Consider the following 18,552-nt stretch of genomic DNA (forward strand, 5'->3'; position numbering starts at 1 on the left):
CAAGAAAAAAATAATAATAATAAAAAATAAAAGGGTACTGGGACTTCTTTTATACTGGCATCATCAGCTTTGATTGCATTTGCTTATGTGATAAAAGTTGAATTTTGGGAGCTGTTTTGCTATGGAAGTGAATGGAGAGATAGACAGATAGACAGATAGTGTTGTGTATTAGCAGCCCAGGGAGGCACACAACAACTACGAGGTTATTTCACCACCAGGGGGACTGATATCATGCTCAGGAAACTGCATTACCCAAAATTCTACCAAAATTCAATTTTGTTCTCAAGAAGTGTTTTACCTCTTTCTGAAATGTGAGTTTTACAGAATTTGCCACCAATACAGCTGGTGGAGACAAACTACAAGACTTAACAGACTGTGACTAGACTGGACAACAAACACTGATGAGCTGGTATTCACAGATTTTGTTTCATTTTATGTGTTGTAGAGGAACACACAAATGTGAAAGCAAGTTAGAACTGGGGAACACACACATCTGAGCTTTAACACAATGCATCCCTCAAATATGGAGAAAACGGGTTCTCTTTCACTGCTTCAACACACCAACCAAGACAGTCACGAGTGTGCAACAGACCTTCACGTACTGTACTCAGTATACAAAAAAGTGATGTAGTGTTTGACCACAGCTACCTTTTGAATTAAAGCAGGTTTCTCAATAAACAAGACCGATACCTTGTTCCAGCTGTGAATGAAGTTGAGCTGTTTTGCTCGTCATGGTAACCAGTTGTAGAGAGGACGTGGCCAGGAGGATGGGCCAGGGAGATGATGAGAGGAGGTCAGTCATCAGTAGGAAGGGGATGTCCACTGCTACCCGATCTAATGGCTCAAACTTCAAAGAAAAACAGATATGTGCACACACAATGATAATACTGTTGAATAAATCCACTGAATAAAGTGTGATCAACCATTGAAAAACAGTGGTGATGGCTGCCCGCACCCAATAAGGTGCTTCACTCTGGAAAAAAAAATCTAAAGTTGTTCACACCACTCCCCTTTTTCAAACTGTCTTTTTTTTTATATATATCAGAGTGAATGGAGGGCTGCTGCCAGGTCCATAGAAAGCTGCCCCTTATCATTACAACTGACTGTGATCAATTGTTCAATAGGTTATTCCAAAGTGGGGCCCACTGACCCTCATGAGTGTCTGAGAGCCTTCCATGGGATCCTCAGCAAAATTGTTTAAACACAAGAAATCTGGCAATAATCATATTATGGCTTTTTTAGGGCCCGAGCACTGGAACAGTGCGAAGCCCTATTGTTTTTGCTTCGTTTTTAGGGCCCGAGCGCTGGAACAGCGCGAAGCCCTATTGTATTTGTAAGGTTTCTTTCTTCTTATTATTTATACGTCTCTTTGAGGCTTAATTTGACCCCCTAAACATGCTCAAAAACTCACCAAATTCGGCACGCAGGCCAGGTCTGGCGAAAAATTTGATAAAATGGACAAACAGACCCCCAAGGTGCAAAAATGGGCTCGGTAGCGCCACCTAGGGACACGGAGGCAGCCGCTGCGGCCCACAGGAATGTGATAGAAAGACCAAACCAATGCCGAAATGTAGAACTCATCAAGCCCGACAACTTTCGTGCTCTGGCCCCCCACCTAAAACCAACAGGAAGTCCGCAATTTGCGTTGGAATGTTCACGTTCTCGCCAAAATTCCGCTTTGCACAAAATCTATCTCCTCCCAGGGCGTAAATGTCAGTGGCTTGAAAATTTAACAGATGACAGAGGACACAGTGCTGAACAAAAGTTGCTAAAGACTCCGTCATTACTCGATTCGTTTGGATTTTATAAGCCCTCAAAGTCGGAGTGGCCAGAGCCAAAACCTCATTTTTTCACATGGAGTTTGGTGTGAATAGGCTGACACTTGGCACTAATTAAGCCCCTGGAGTCTAAAGTAAAAGTCTGCCGGCTTCGAAAACTATGCAGATGGAAAGAGGACAAAAATTCCTACAAAAATATGTAGTTTTGATGTGGATTGGACGAAGTTTGTGGGAGCTGTGAAGAGTTTTCAAACATTTTGGACTCTGGTGTGCTCTGCTCTGCACTCTGCCTGGACATGTGACTCACTCTAGCTGCCTCAGGAATGCGCAATACACACCCATTGTAAGAGCTCAGAGGGAGCAGAAAACACTCTCAAACTAAAACTGCCATAACTCAAAAACGGTAAAAGATAGCAAAATCATGTAAATGGGAGATTTATAGATCCGAGTCTCGTGACTCGTTTAAGCTTTGAATCAAGTCTGTAACTCAAACGGTGACCGAGCTGTGACACCTCAAACAGGGGTGGGTTTTATGGATTTCTCCACTGGATTGAATGAGGATTTCTCTGTCTGCCTGCATTTTGGTGTGATCATGCCACAGCTGCCACTACTCAAGTCAGTCAGACACTAGGACATGCTAAGGGCGCCATCTGCTGGAGGGGCGCTGCAAGTGGCCAGAGAGGCACCAGCAGCGAATGTACTACCAGTGGGTTTTTGTTGGCGTTGTGTGTGTGTGTGTGTGTGTGTGTGTGTGTGTGTGTGTGTGTGTGTGTGTGTGTGTGTGTGTGTGTGTGTGCGTGCGCACGTGTGTATGTGTGTGTTTGTGTGAGTGAGTGAGTGAGTGTGTGTGCCTGCATTTTGGTGTGATCATGCAGCAGCTGCCAGTAGTCCTGTCGGTCACACACTAGGACTTCCGCGGCCTTTCAAAATAAAAGCCCAAAACTCTTTCACAATAAAAGCTCTGAAAAATACCCTTAAAATTGCCACAAATGGACGAATTGTCTGCACTTCGACACGCGCGCTGTCCCCGACGTGCACGGGGGGGGGGCGAGGGCCCGTCCAACGCTGCTTGCAGCTTTAATTAGGGCCCGAGCGCTGGAACAGCGCGAAGCCCTATTGTATTTGTAAGGTTTCTTTCTTCTTATTATTTATACGTCTCTTTGAGGCTTAATTTGACCCCCTAAACATGCTCAAAAACTCACCAAATTCGGCACGCAGGCCAGGTCTGGCGAAAAATTTGATAAAATGGACAAACAGACCCCCAAGGTGCAAAAATGGGCTCGGTAGCGCCACCTAGGGACACGGAGGCAGCCGCTGCGGCCCACAGGAATGTGATAGAAAGACCAAACCAACGCCGAAATGTAGGTCTCATAAAGCCCTACAATTCACGCGCTGACACTCCCGACCTAAAACCAACAGGAAGTCCGCAATTTGCGTTTGAACGTCACGTTCTCGCCCAAAATTCCGCTTTGAACAAAATCTTTCTCCTCCCAGGGCGTAAATGGCAGCGGCTTGAAAATTTAACAGATGACAGAGGACACAGTGCTGAACAAAAGTTGCTAAAGACTCCGTCATTACTCGATTCATTTGGATTTTATAAGCCCTCAAAGTCGGAGTGGCCAAAACCAAAACCTCATTTTTTCCCATGGACTCTGGTGTGAAGAGGCTGACACTTGGCACTAATTAGGCCCCTGGAGTCTAAAGTAAAAGTCTGACGGCTTTGAAAACTATGCAGATGGAAAGAGGGCAAAAATTCCTACAAAAATATGTAGTTTGGATGTGGATTGGACCAAGTTTGTGGGAGCTGTGAAGAGTTTTCAAACGTTTTTGACTCTGGTGTGCTCTGCTCTGCACTCTGCCTGGACATGTGACTCACTCTAGCTGCCTCAGGAATGCGCAATACACACCCATTGTAAGAGCTCAGAGGGAGCAGAAAACACTCTCAAACTAAAACTGCCATAACTGAAAAACGGTAAAAGATAGCAAAATCATGTAAATGGGAGATTTATAGATCCGAGTCTCGTGACTCGTTTAAACTTTGAATCAAGTCTGTAACTCAAACGGTGACCGAGCTGTGACACCTCAAACAGGGGTGGGTTTTCTGGATTTCTCCATTGGATTGAATGAGGATTTCTCTGTCTGCCTGCATTTTGGTGTGATCATGCCACAGCTGCCAGTACTCAAGTCAGTCACACACTAGGACATGCTAAGGGCGCCATCTGCTGGAGGGGCGCTGCTAGTGGCCAGAGGGGCACCAGCAGTGAATGTACTACCAGTGGGTTTTTGTTGGCGTCGTGTGTGTGTGTGTGTGTGTGTGTGTGCACGTGCGTATGTGTGTGTGTGTGTTTGTGTGAGTGAGTGAGTGAGTGAGTGAGTGAGTGAGTGTGTCTGCCTGCTTTTTGGTGTGATCAAGCCACAGCTGCCAGTACTCAAGTCAAGCACACACTAGAACATCTGCAGCCTTTCAAAATAAAAGCCCAAAACTCTTTCACAATAAAAGCACCGAAAAATACCCTTAAAACTGGAACAAACAGACGAATTGTCTGCACTTCGACCCGCGCGCCGTCCCCGAAGTGCACGGGGGGGCGAGGGCCCGTCCAACGCTGCTTGCAGCTTTAATTAGGCCCTCGCCCTCCATCGGAGAGAGGGACTATTGTTTTTGTATCGTTTTTTTTTTTTTATTATTATTATTACGTCTCTTTGAGGCCTAATTTGACCCCCTAAACATGCTCAAAAACTCACCAAATTCGGCACGCACCTCCGGTCTGGCGAAAAATTCGATAAAATGGCAACTCGGACCCCCAAAGTCCAAAAATGGGCTCGCTAGCGCCACCTAGGCACAAAAAGGCACACGAAGGCGGCCGCTGCGGCCCACAGGAATGTGGTAGAAAGACCAAACCAGCGCCGAAACGTAGGTCTCATCAAGGCCGAGATTTCACGCGCTCGCCCCCCCCACCTAAAATCAACAGGAAGTCCGCAATTTGCCTTTCAAAGTAAAAGTCGGGCCCCGAAATTGCGCGTTGAACAAAATTTATCTCCTCCGAGGCGGTAAATCATGGCGGCTTGAAACGCTAATACATGACAGAGGATACCGTGCTTAACAAAAGTTCTGAAGGAATTATTATTAATTTGAACCGTTTGGGATTTATAAGCCCTCGAAGTCGGCAACGCCGACTTCGAGGGCGTCGTTTTTTCCATGGAGTTTGGTGTGAAGTGGCGCACACTTGGCGCTAAAGAGGCCCCTGGCGTCTGAAGTAAACGTCGCACGGCTTCGAAAATTATGCCACACGAAAGAGGACGAAAATTCCTACAAAAATATGAAATTAATTTTTAAATTGGAACAAGTTTGTGGCCGCTGTGAAGACTTTTCGACCATTTTGGACCCTGGTGTCCTCTCCTCTGCACTCTGCCCGGTCATGTGACTCACTCTAGCCAACTGACAATTCCGCAATACACACCCATTATAAACCGTCAGCAGGGGCAGAAAAAACACTAAAACTAAAACTGCCATAATTCAAAAACGGTAAAAGATAGCAAAATCGTGTAAATACAAGATTTATAGAGCCGAGTCTTGTGCCTCGTTTAAACTTTGAACTGCGTCTGTAACTGAAACGATGCCCGAGCGGCGTTACCTCAAACATGGGTGGGTTTGATCGATTTTTCCATTGGATTGCATGGGGATTTCTCTGTCTGCCTGCATTTCGGTCTGCCCATGACACAGCTGCCAGTACTCATGTATTAGCGCAGTACTCATGACACTCACACACTAGGACATCCTAGGCCTTTCAAAATAAAAGCCCCAAACTCTTTCCAACTGAAAGCACCGAAAAATACCCGTACAAATGGGAAAAATGGATAAATTGTCTGCACTTCAATGACACCAACATCGTGGCGGACCGGCACCGGTGCGAGGGCCGACCAACGCTGCTTGCAGCTTTAATTTCTTCTTCTTTTTATTATTATTACGTCTAAATAACCCTTAATTTGACCCCCTAAACATGCTCCAAAACTCACCAAATTCGGCACGCAGGCCAGGTCTGGCGAAAAATTTGATAAAATGGACAAACAGACCCCCAGGGTGCAAAAAGGGCTCGGTAGCGCCACCTAGGCACACAAAGGCAGCCGCTGCGGCCCACAGGAATGTGATAGAAAGACCAAACCACTGCCGAAATGTAGGTCTCATCAAGCCCTACAATTCACGCGCTGACACCCCCAACCTAAAACCAACAGGAAGTCCGCAATTTGCATTGCAAAGTCACGTTCTCACCCAAAATTCCGCTTTAAACAAAATCTATCTCCTCCCAGGGCGTAAATGGCAGCAACTTGAAAATTGCACAGATGACAGAGGACACAGTGCTGAACAAAAGTTCTGAAGGATTTCATCATTACTCGTTTAGTTTGGATGTGATAACACGTCCAAGTCGGAGGGGCCAGAACCAAAATCTCATTTTTTCCCATGGAGTTTGGTGTGAAGAGGCTGACACTGGGCACTAATTAGGCCCCTGGAGTCTAAAGTAAAAGTCTGGCGGCTTTGAAAACTATGCAGATGGAAAGAGGACAAAAATTCCTACAAAAATATGTAGTTTTGATGTGGATTGGACCAAGTTTGTGGGAGCTGTGAAGAGTTTTCAAACGTTTTTGACTCTGGTGTGCTCTGCTCTGCACTCTGCCTGGACATGTGACTCACTCTAGCTGCCTCAGGAATGCGCAATACACACTCATTGTAAGAGCTCAGAGGGAGCAGAAAACACTCTCAAACTAAAACTGTCATAACTCAAAAACGGTAAAAGATAGCAAAATCATGTAAATGGGAGATTTATAGATCCGAGTCTCGTGACTCGTTTAAACTTTGAATCAAGTCTGTAACTCAAACGGTGACCGAGCTGTGACACCTCAAAAAGGGGTGGGTTTTCTGGATTTCTCCACTGGATTGAATGAGGATTTCTCTGTCTGCCTGCATTTTGGTGTGATCATGCCACAGCTGCCAGTACTCAAGTCAGTCACACACTAGGACATGCTAAGGGCGCCATCTGCTGGAGGGGCGCTGCTAGTGGCCAGAGGGGCACCAGCAGCAAATGTACTACCAGTGGGTTTTTGTTGGCGTCGTGTGTGTGTGTGTGTGTGTGTGTGTGTGTGTGTGTGTGTGTGTGTGTGTGTGTGTGTGTGTGTGTGTGCACGTGTGTGTGTGCACATGCGTATGTGTGCACATGCGTATGTGTGTGTGTGTGTGTGTGTTTGTGTGAGTGAGTGAGTGTGTGTGCCTGCATTTTGGTGTGATCATGCAGCAGCTGCCAGTAGTCCTGTCGGTCACACACTAGGACAGGGGTCACCAATCATGTGCCATGGAGGGCCGAGAGGCTGCAGGTTTTCATTCCAACCAAGACCTCCACCAGGTGATTTCACTGATTAGCTCCTCCTTTCTGATACAAGGTGAGGTGATCAGTGAAATCACCTGGTGGAGGTCTTGGTTGGAATGAAAACCTGCAGCCTCTCAGCCCTCCATGGCACATGATTGGTGACCCCTGCACTAGGACTTCCGCGGCCTTTCAAAATAAAAGCCCAAAACTCTTTCACAATAAAAGCACCGAAAAATACCCTTAAAACTGGCACAAACAGACGAATTGTCTACGCTTCGACACGCGCGCCGTCCCCGACGTGCACGGGGGGGCGAGGGCCCGTCCAACGCTGCTTGCAGCTTTAATTTAATAACTAGTATTCCTGTTCTAATAAAGGTAGTTGTAATATTACACATACAACAGACTACAACGGTTGCTCATTTGGACTTGGCTATGGTTGCATTGTCTAGCCCCTTAGGCTTGTCATTTCTATTATTCTTATCAAAGGTATTGTTCACCCATTTAGAAAAATGTGATATTATTTTTCTTCCCCCAGCTGTTCTGTAGGACAGTAGTGGTTCTATCTTCCTCTCATTGTTACTGAGTGCTGGATACTGGCTGGATGCTCCAAATGATAACTGTTAGCCTCCTGCCACTGAGCTGGACTTCCCCCCCAAGTTAACAGAGCTGTCAGGACTGTGATTTTCCCCAACAAAAAAGTCAGAGTAGTGTGACCTTAACAAAGCCTTCACAGTGAGCAACACAATCAACAAGTCTCCAGAATCCATTAGTTTCCCGTGCAGCTTAGTGACCGCTGACACAGCTGCTGCAGTCAACAAGCTCGCTGCGGCTGTTCAGCCTTTCACAGCTATTAGCCAATCGTATTTCCATGCTTTCTGGTTTCCCTTTAGAAAGAAAACTTTAATCAAATCAAGGGAGGGAATATGTGGAGCCAAAAACTAAATAATGTTATAGTCTTATGCACTTTAAATAAAATAAACTTGAACTTTAATTTAAATTGCCCTGAACAATTACTGATACACAAGTGCTAATGCAGCTAATGAAGCATTAGATACAGACCTTGGTGGACACAAACTTTACAGACACCTCGAATGGGACCACAGTCTCTATATTAACGGTCTCATCCTAGAAGAAAACAGATGAAGAGAGGAGTAAATCAGATGAGACACGATGTAGTGTATGCAGTACCCAGTATCTTACACATGGTTTATTTATTTAGTCTTCCTGAGATCACAGATCCAGCTCAATTTAGCTTAAACAGATGTTATGGAAATACATGTTAATTAACTTTTATTTTGTTTTTAGGCTTTAATTATTCTCATGCAATTAATTCAAATGGTTTATGGAGACACAGCTAATGAGTGCGTAGATGTTCAAATAGATGGAGACAAAGTAAAACAACACCACAACATTAACCCTTACACACTAAAAATGGAGATAAACATGAAAAAACACCACAGCAAATAAGCACCTAGTGCCAAAGAGTGAGAGAAAATAAAAGACACCAGACAAATAAGCATTTAGCACCAAATACGGAGACAATTAAAAAAAAACATCACACTTGCAGACATAATAAACACCATAGCAATGACCGCTTAACGCCAAAGTTGGTCATAACATTAAGATAAAAGAAAAATCCAGAGGTATTTTGAGATCAAATAGTGCCACATTGTTACAAGCAGGTGGTACTTCTCCTTTACCTTGTGGCATTTGCAGTTAATCTGTTGTCCTTCCACAGTTGTGTCGATAGTGTAAGCGACATGGAACAAGAAGACCCTTTGTCCAGTCGACACACACTTCACATACACACACCTCTCCATCTGGACACAAACACATGCTCGGATTAAATACTTTTTTTCACCTTAGGGGAACTGAAAAGTTGGCAATTTTGGTCATCTTTGAGGAAAGCATTTTATAGGCCTTGTGAATTAAATAAATATCTTGAAACTGTGTGTGCACCAGGCTGGAAATAGTTTTGTGATTTCCATTAGTTTCTTTTTTAAATAAAAAAGTCAGTTGAAATTGGAGATTTTAAACAGGAACATAGGGTACATAAGGCCAAAGCATGGACAACACAACCCTAGTGAGAATGTGCAATATCATATTACGATATCCAAAATCACAGGCGATATCTAGTCCTTTGTCACAATATCGATTTAACACTGATCCAATATCAATATCATGCATAGTGGTTAAGGAGAATGGTCCAAGAAGAAACCTATGAAGATATCATAGGTTTAATTCCCACCACAGCAAGTGTGTGTCTGTCAACAGCCATGTGTCCTGTTAGCAGTGTCCATGAAAAAGACATTAACCCCTCGGTGCCAACTTACTGTAAGTTGACAAAAGCCTCAAGGTGCCTAAAGTGGCTAAATGTTAATGTGTGTGTGTGTGTGTGTGTGTGTGTGTGTGTGTACCTTTTCTCCTGGGTTTAGATCTCCAAGAGGTATATCAGGGAGCAGTGCAGGGTCACTGTCATCACACACTTTAGAGCTGTTGAGTGTCACATAGGTAGTGTGGCTTAAGTTGGCTTCCTGCCCTGGAGAAACAAATCAAGACAAGCACACATGGACAGACTTGGTTTATACGATGGAGTTTTACAGAACCGCACAGGCTTCCCCTCTCAAATGAAGGATTTTGAACTGTCATTTGGCTGCTATGCTAGTCAGAGAATTGTTATCTAATGAAGTTGTTAATGTTACTGTCAAAGCTGACAGAGAAATTTCACAAGTTGGCGGTAATAATTCCCTGTCTGAATTTTGAGGATTTTGATTTATTTCTACTTCAATTAGGGATTTTAGATTTTTCTCATCTGAATTTGTTGCTTTCAGATGTTGATTTTACGGAGGGCCAAGAACTATGTAAAAACGTTACTGAGGGAGCATTAATGGTAGTGATGCTAGCGTAATCAATGGCAAGACAGTGAGTTTCCACTTGAGAAGGGATGAGTCGTGCCACTTACTCAAAATACAGCATTTCTTGTGGCTGCACTGAATTGAAGTGCAAAATCCAACAGACACCAAAAAGTGATGTTAATGGTTTTTAGTTGTTGATGAAAATTTTCGGTAACACTTTCTATGAAGGTCTATTGTATAATGCATTATGAACGCATTCATAAGGCATTATAATGCATTTATAATGCGTTATAAAACATGTTATAAATGTTCATAATCGTGTATGACAACTTAGAACAAGGTTTATAAATGATTATAAGTGGTGGATATAATGTGTTATAAGCTCATCATTCATAATGTTTTATACCTTCATGGCAAAGTGACAACAGTGTTTTATGGAAGAATCTGAAGTCCTGGGTGGTATACCATGTTATAATTACCAGTTATAAAAATAATATGAACTGCTGTAAGACATCATAAGAAAAAATAAATGCTCAAATTCTGAAATGGAATAATACCTTAGTATCATATAATTGCTAATAACCTTACACAATGCTGTCACTTTACTTAGAGCTCACAAAGTCATCCTATAGCACATTATTGATGTTTATTAGACATTATTCCAGAAGTGCTGACACTTTACTTTAAGCTCACAAAGTCATCCTCTAACACATTATTGATGTTTATAAGGTATTATAAGGGTTAGTATTATAAGGTATTATTCCATTATTCCATTTCAGAATTTGAAATGGAATAATGATGATGAAATGAACTAACCCTAACACTGTTGTCACTTTGCCATGAAGGTATAAAACATTATGAATGATGAGCTTATAACACATTATATCCACCACTTATAATCATTTATAAACCTTGTTCTTAGTTGTCATACACGATTATGAACATTTATAACATGTTTTATAACGCATTATAAATGCATTACAATGCCTTATGAATGCGCTCATAATGCATTATACAATAGACCTTCATAGAAAGTGTTACCAAATTTTCTCCTATCAAACCCCATTTTAGCTGCACATGAAAAGCAGATGTTATCTACATGTAATATACACCACAGACACTAAGAAAAATACACCATCAAACAACAAAATCACGCATCAGTGTATCAGGGTGACTATTTCATTTCATTTTTGATTTGACATTTCCTACTAGTGCCTACTAATACCAATGATAATTATTTATAATAGCCTAATAATAGCTTAATAATAACAATAATAACAACACCTGCAGCCTAGCTATGGCAGCGTATGGACAGAAAAGTAAATGGCCTCAGTAGCAGACTAAGTGGCAGAAGAAGTGTCACTCCATATGGTGCATTCAGGACACAACTGTTGCCTGGTAAAATATTGTGCCAGCATTGGGAGGAATGTATAGATATCTAATAGACTCCTTTCATCACTACACTTCTATTTTACATGGTCATATTTTATATTTTGGTTACTGTTTCACTGAAAAGATTCCAAATAAAAGATTCCAAATAAAAGGAGAAAAATAATAAAATATGATAAAGTACCATTTATTTAATTCAAAATGTAGCAAGAAATAGGCCTCTCCATGTGGTCATTTGTGATATATATCGTTATCGGGATATGAAATGACCTATATCGGGAGAGGAGATGTAGGTAATGTTGCACAGCCCTAATACATGGTACCCTGTTCCTGCCAGTCCCAGTTCTCTGCTGTCACCTGTGTTGCAGGAAGCTCAAAAGTGGTCTTTGACAGTATGTGTAAGAATGCCTCGGCCCTGCTGCAGAAGTTGAACCTGGCAACTCTCATTTTCATAGTGTAACTGTTCTCTAAATACCTGGTTTGAGGCCGGCAGTCAGCTTAACATCTCTGGCCACAGCCTCCTCCTGTGATTGGACGGTGAAGTTGATGCAGTACATTTCGTTGTTGAGTGCAGGAGGCTGGTGGCTCAGCTGAACAGAGATCTTTGGGACTCTGGAGATGATCCTAACAAACAAACACCAACATTTCACAGTTCTCTGAATTTAGTTCAATGTGGTAAATACAGAATATAGCAAGCGATAATGCAACAAATGGGGAATAATGGGGAATAAAAAGGGCTGACAACTTTAAAAAAACAAAAACAAAAACAGATAACATTAAATTATTATTTAGCTGGGATTGTCACTTTCAACAGGGTCCAACTACTTGTGAAAGGTTTCTGAACACAGCCTCATTTAAACAGGAGACCTGATGTCAAACCAGCATGCCTGACCTAACATTTCAATATATAATTTGAATAATTACGAATGCAGTTATTTTTTTAAATAAAAAAAATGTTCAAGTAATTGGTAATTCTGGCCATTGTAATTTTTCTTACAAGCTTCTTACTAATTTTCAGGTCATTTCTTGCTAATTTGCTCATCAGCTTTTTTTCCCACGTTTAAAAAAAAAAAAAAAAAAAAAAAAAAAAAAAAGAATTTGCTCACATTTCAAAGTTACTGCATTATCACTTTCTCCAGAGCACTATAAATAATAATTTAGTGCACGTTGTGTGTCTTACATGGTACTGTGCTGTATGGTCAGGCTGTCCCAGTCAAGTTCCTGGCGTCCCTCAGTGCCCCGCCCACGATGCCGTAACGACCGGATGGCCTGCAAGGCCTCGTGGGTAGAGGCGGCATCTCCTCCCGCTCCTCTCCAGCTCAGAAACACACAGCGGCCAGTTTCGCTGCCCAGCATCACCTCTATACCAGTCATCTAAATGTACACACAGAGTTAGCATCTGTCTCTGTCTCTCTCTCTCTGTCTCACACACACAAACACTCTGAGCCACACTTTACCTCTATCTTCTTCCCAACATCTTCAGTCTTGGCTACAAAACTGAAGTTGTAGCATCTGGTTGCCCCTGGCGATAGGCACATATTCTCCTGGCCCGAAGACTCCACCACACACCACTGGTTGTACTCCTACACACACATGCACATGCACATTTTAGGAAGGTAAAAACAAACAGATTTTTTTTCTTTTTTTTTTGTTTGTTTTTTGAAAAGGCTAGAGGAGCTGGTTGTGACTAAATGCTTACTGGTTCAAACCCTTTGGCTATCTGGGAAATTTGGAGCGGGAAAAGTGAAAGAGGAACACTTGGGTAATTTCTAACTTTGATTAATTTAGTTGAAGGGATCCCTTCAGTGTATACGATTTTACAGTGCAATGCAGTCACTGAAGAACAACAACAATCATTTCTATAATTTTCTGTAATTTCTGTAAGAAGTACACATAAATATATATTTCTGGATATATTTCTGTTTAATAAGTTGGCCTATTCAGCCATTTTTCAGGTAAATTATTAGAGGGTTCCTTTCTAGTTTAAAAATTACATAAGATACAAAATATGTCTAAATACACAAAATATCAGACACATCTTTTGTGTACCTGGTTACTGAGGCTGACCGCCAGCTTGTTGAACCTGACAGGATGAGGGCAGTCAGCTCTGACAAAAACCTGGAGCTGGATAGGCTGGTCCACATGGAAACTGGGAGACTGGAACCTGGCCTTACACTGGACTGGAGAATGAGGAGAGCTTTCTTTAGCTTAATTACAAGGAAATGTCAGCATTTTATACTCTAATACTTCATTAGTAATAGTTCACTCATTTAAAAAAAAACAAAAAAAAACATGTTACTATTTCACTTCCCCCTCAGCTGTTTTTTTTTTTTTTTTTTTTTTTTACAAGTAGTGCTATCTTGCCCTCATTGTTACTGAGTGCTGGATACTGGCGTGATACCTCAAATGCTAACTGTTAGCCTCCTGCCACTGAGCTAGACCCCCCCCCCATAACTCTTAATAATAAAAAATAATTAATGCACTCAAAGAAGGCTTAACATCACTTTACAAGCTTTTTGAAACTAAAATGCACATACAACTACCAGTGTATATACTTTCACTGCAAATATATATGTAAAACGCAGATAAATTTTTTCTCAAATTACTGTTTATAGCTATTATAATTATCCAGAAAGATCCAGTAACTTCTGTATCATAACTTTCTCCATAGTGCTGAAAGATAGCTGGCATGTAGCCTAATGTGGCTAGTTTCTTCCTTTCCTCCACTTCCCTCTACTTCAAATGTTTCATGAATCTTTCTTGTAGAACATACAAGAAAATAGTTCTATCATTGATAAATATTTTTAAGGCTGTCATCTGGGGGGAAGTCCAGTTCAGTGGCAGGAGGCTAACAGTTAGCATTTGGAGCATCCAGCCAGTATCCAGCACTCAGTAACAATGAGAGGAAGATAGCACCACTACTGTCCTACACAACAGCTAAGGGGAAGTGAAATAATATCACATTTTTCAAAATGGGTGAATGATTTCTTTAAGTTTATTTTGTAATAAAAGTGGACACTAGTGAACTACAAGTTAAATAACTCTCATTTGATTACTGCATATGTGCAGCCTGACAATAAATGATGTTATGCAGTTTGATGGTATGAGTATCTTATTTACCAAATGTTGGGTATGTGTGATCACTAACAGAAGGCCACATAGATTAAGGATGAGCAAATACGTGTAAAAATCTTAAAAAAAAAAAAAAGGCCAGGATGGAGCTACAGTAACAGCATGTTTGGCGGGCCTATAAATTTCACCGGCATTTAAACTGATGTAGAGGTGAGCAGATAATGCCAGAATTTTCATTCTGAAGTGAACATTTCCCTTAAATGAGCTTGTGAGTGTGTAGGTACGTGTGATAACTAACTGAATGGAACGTAGTCCTGGACTTCTATGGTGAAGTCATTGGAACCAGCTAAAGCCATGCGATCGTTCCAAAGCGAGGCAGCTGCAGTGGAGGAACTAGGATCACACTCTGGCTCAGCATCAGGAACCTCGTTCTGATGGTAAAAGGGGGAAAAATGAGAGATTTGGTGGGAGAATGGGGGTTGGGTGGTAACAACAAAGATATTGAAACTACTGGCACAAAAATCCTTCATCATCACATGTTGGCCAACCTTGACTCTCTATCCTATTTATGATTCTATTTCAACCATTTTTTGGCAGTTTGATATGATGAACTGTTGTCCAAAACAAATGTTACATTTAAATGAAAGACGACTGCAAGGAAACATTTTACATGACTTATTTTTCAGGACTCCTTTTGCACATAGAATCTATCAAGCTGGTTTAGAGGTATTCATTCATTTTCAATGAGCCACTAGTTGCTGACTGGCTGGAAGTACTAGTGGTCCTGCCCTCCTGCTTGGCATTAACAGTAGTTGCTCCTCCACAGGGCTTCTAAGCATGGGCGAGCAAGGGCCAATGCTAAGTGAAGATTCTAAGTGATGGACTGAATTTTGATAAGGGCCAGTTGCATAAAATAACAGAGTACAGTTCTTTTTCTGTAGTTATTCTGTTTTTTGTGACATCATTTGCCACTTGTTAAATTGAAAGGATTACCAACATCTTTTAAAATAATTTAATAATTTAACTGCAACAGACCAGACTGCAAGATTCATACCAAAACTATAATACCACTGCTTTAATATTTTTTGTTTTGGTTTTAAAGCAAAGGAAAATCCTTACTGAAAGTTACTGCACTGGATTTCCATTGCATATGTAGATGCACTGTAATGCACAGATGTGGATTTGCTGGATGTATCCTACCTCTGCATTATCAGTTTATGTGGAAACTAAACCAATGCTGATTTACCAAGCGCTGAATTATATAAAGCACTCAACACTGTGGCATGTTAAGATAGATACAAGCCAACCAAACTAATCTGGTGCACATGATGTGTTGAGCCAGGTGGAATCAATCTACTCACCATCAGAACTTTAATGAGATTCTTCTCAATTCTTGACTTTTGCTCCTCTCGCAAGGTAGAGGCTACAGGGGAAGAAAAAGGACCAACTCATCATCTTTACCGCTCATATGTTATGACCATCTGCGTGTCTAGGAATGAGTGTCTGTGTATGAGGGACGAAAAATGACAAAACAATAAATAAATGAATAAATAAATAAATACGCATATAAATATATAAATGCATAAATAATTAAATTAATAAATATTTCTACATTTATTTATTTCTTTATTCCTGTTTTTATTCATGCATTTATTTATTTATTTGTGTATTTATACATTTATGCATGTATTTATTTATTTATTTTTACATTTATTTATTTATTTATTCATTTCTACATTTATTTATTCATTTATTTATTTATATATTTATTTTTACATTTATTTATTTATACTTTTATTTATTTCTACATTTATTCATTTATTTATTCCTTCTTTTATTTCTACATTTATTTATTCATTTCTACATTTATTTATTTATTTCTACATTTATTTATTTATTCCTACATTTATTTCTGTATTTCTACATTTCCACATTTATTTATTTCTGTATTTCTGTGTCGTATGTTAATAAGGTGGGCGGTTCTTACATTAGTCTTAAGCACGATTGGTTTGTGGGTGTGATCCTATCCACTGCTACTACCTGGACCATAGACATATGGCCTGGACTGGCAGTAGCAGTGGATAGCAGTGGACTAGCTAGCTACTAGGGCCAGACTTTTCCATGTCGTCGACGTTACGTCGACCCGTCAACACCGGGAGATTTTTGGGGGGCTAGCGGGGCTCTAACCGGAGGGAGGGAGGGGTTGTAGTGGAGCACCGACCGGGCGACCGGGGGGGTGAGGAGGCTGCAGTGGAGCGCCGACCGTGTGTGTAGTCGGACTACTGGAAGTAGTCGGTGGGTGCATGATTTACCACATCATTCGCCAGTGACCTTAAATCACTGACGATGGCTCTCAAAACACTTTCCATTGCGTTTTACACAGTAGCTAGTAGGGCATTAATGTAATCATCGACCCGTCGAAAGTCGAAGAAACACCCACACACACACCCCCACACACACGGTCGGCGCTCCACTACAGCCTCCTCACCCCCCGGTCGCCCGGTCGGCGCTCCACTACAACCCTTCCCTCCCTCCGGTTAGAGCCCCGCTAGCCCCCCCAAAAATCTCCCGGTGTTGACGGGTCGACGTAACGTCGACGACGTGGAAAAGTCTGGCGTTGTTAATGCCCTAGCAGCTAGCTAGTCCACTGCTATCCACTGCTACTGCCAGTCCAGGTAGTAGCAGTGGATAGGATCACACCCACAAACCAATCGTGCTTAAGACTAATGTAAGAACCGCCCACCTTATTAACATACGACACAGAAATACAGAAATAAATAAATGTGGAAATGTAGAAATACAGAAATAAATGTAGGAATAAATAAATAAATGTAGAAATAAATAAATAAATGTAGAAATAAATAAATAAATGTAGAAATGAATAAATAAATGTAGAAATAAAAGAAGGAATAAATAAATGAATAAATGTAGAAATAAATAAAAGTATAAATAAATAAATGTAAAAATAAATATATAAATAAATAAATGAATAAATAAATGTAGAAATGAATAAATAAATAAATAAATAAATGTAAAAATAAATAAATAAATACATGCATAAATGTATAAATACACAAATAAATAAATAAATGCATGAATAAAAACAGAAATAAAGAAATAAATAAATGTAGAAATATTTATTAATTTAATTATTTATGCATTTATATATTTATATGCGTATTTATTTATTTATTCATTTATTTATTGTTTTGTCATTTTTCGTCCCTCATATCTGTGTATGTGTGTGTATTTATGTGTGTGTGTGTGTGTGTGTGTGTGTATTAGAATTTAAACTAATACAGGCTGCAGGGTATTTCCTGCACTATAAAATATTGAATGGGCCATCTAAACTTAATTCAGCAACACCAAGTGCATTTTAAAAGTGAATATATATGAATAAATAAAAAAAAGCAACATGTCCCAGTGTCTGTTTTTTCATGTAGTTACAATTATTTGTGAAAGTACTGTCAGGTTATTTCTTCTCGGTGCAAGGTTACAATGCAGAAGTTACCTGCAGGCACAATCTGCTGGATCTACAATCCGGTTCAAATAGAAAAAATAATAAGAAAAAAGACGTTTAATTTACTAAAAAAAAAAAAAACAGGTACTAGGTACTTGGTTATTTTGGGAGCCTTTCTACTGTACTATTGAAGTGAATGAAGAGATACAAATACGGTATTCTGGATAAGCAGCCTAGGGAGTTGAGCATCAATAAACATCCTCTGTGGAAAACATCACATTCTCCTGAGATCTCCTTTACTCAGAGTTTACCAGAACACTCTTTTCCATCACAGTGGTGGGCATACTGCTGCTCCTGCGGTGTACATCGCGTTTCTAACACTGTGTAATAGGGCTGTACAATATGACCTAAATCACATATCCCAATATAGGTCATTTCATATCTCGATAACGATATACATCACGATACAGCACATTTTCAGCAAATTACATGAATAAACAGTTTATATAAAATGACCACATGGAAAGGCCTATTTCTTATGACATTTTGACTTACATACACGACAAATAAAAGGTAATTAATCATGTATTTTTAAAACTTTTCTCCTTTTATTTGAAACCTATGTGAAATTTTTCAATTCA

At 40.6% G+C, this 18,552-nt stretch overlaps 1 protein-coding gene across 1 annotated transcript in view; it reads right to left on the reverse strand.

The window, feature by feature from the left end:
• The window catches only part of trappc11 (trafficking protein particle complex subunit 11), a 41,954-nt gene that overhangs the window by 4,303 nt on the left and 19,099 nt on the right, over positions 1-18,552 (reverse strand). Inside the window, exons 16-25 of the mRNA XM_030061942.1 lie at positions 15,813-15,874; positions 14,750-14,882; positions 13,429-13,559; positions 12,837-12,962; positions 12,560-12,753; positions 11,855-12,003; positions 9,553-9,674; positions 8,836-8,955; positions 8,195-8,260; positions 691-847 (exon numbers count right to left, since the gene is read on the reverse strand). Of these exons, the coding sequence (XP_029917802.1) occupies positions 691-847; positions 8,195-8,260; positions 8,836-8,955; positions 9,553-9,674; positions 11,855-12,003; positions 12,560-12,753; positions 12,837-12,962; positions 13,429-13,559; positions 14,750-14,882; positions 15,813-15,874 (1,260 nt within the window). The remainder of the gene's footprint in view (positions 1-690; positions 848-8,194; positions 8,261-8,835; positions 8,956-9,552; positions 9,675-11,854; positions 12,004-12,559; positions 12,754-12,836; positions 12,963-13,428; positions 13,560-14,749; positions 14,883-15,812; positions 15,875-18,552) is intronic.

The sequence above is a fragment of the Myripristis murdjan genome, chromosome 10 (genome assembly GCF_902150065.1).
Source record: "Myripristis murdjan chromosome 10, fMyrMur1.1, whole genome shotgun sequence".
Lineage (NCBI taxonomy): Eukaryota > Metazoa > Chordata > Actinopteri > Holocentriformes > Holocentridae > Myripristis > Myripristis murdjan.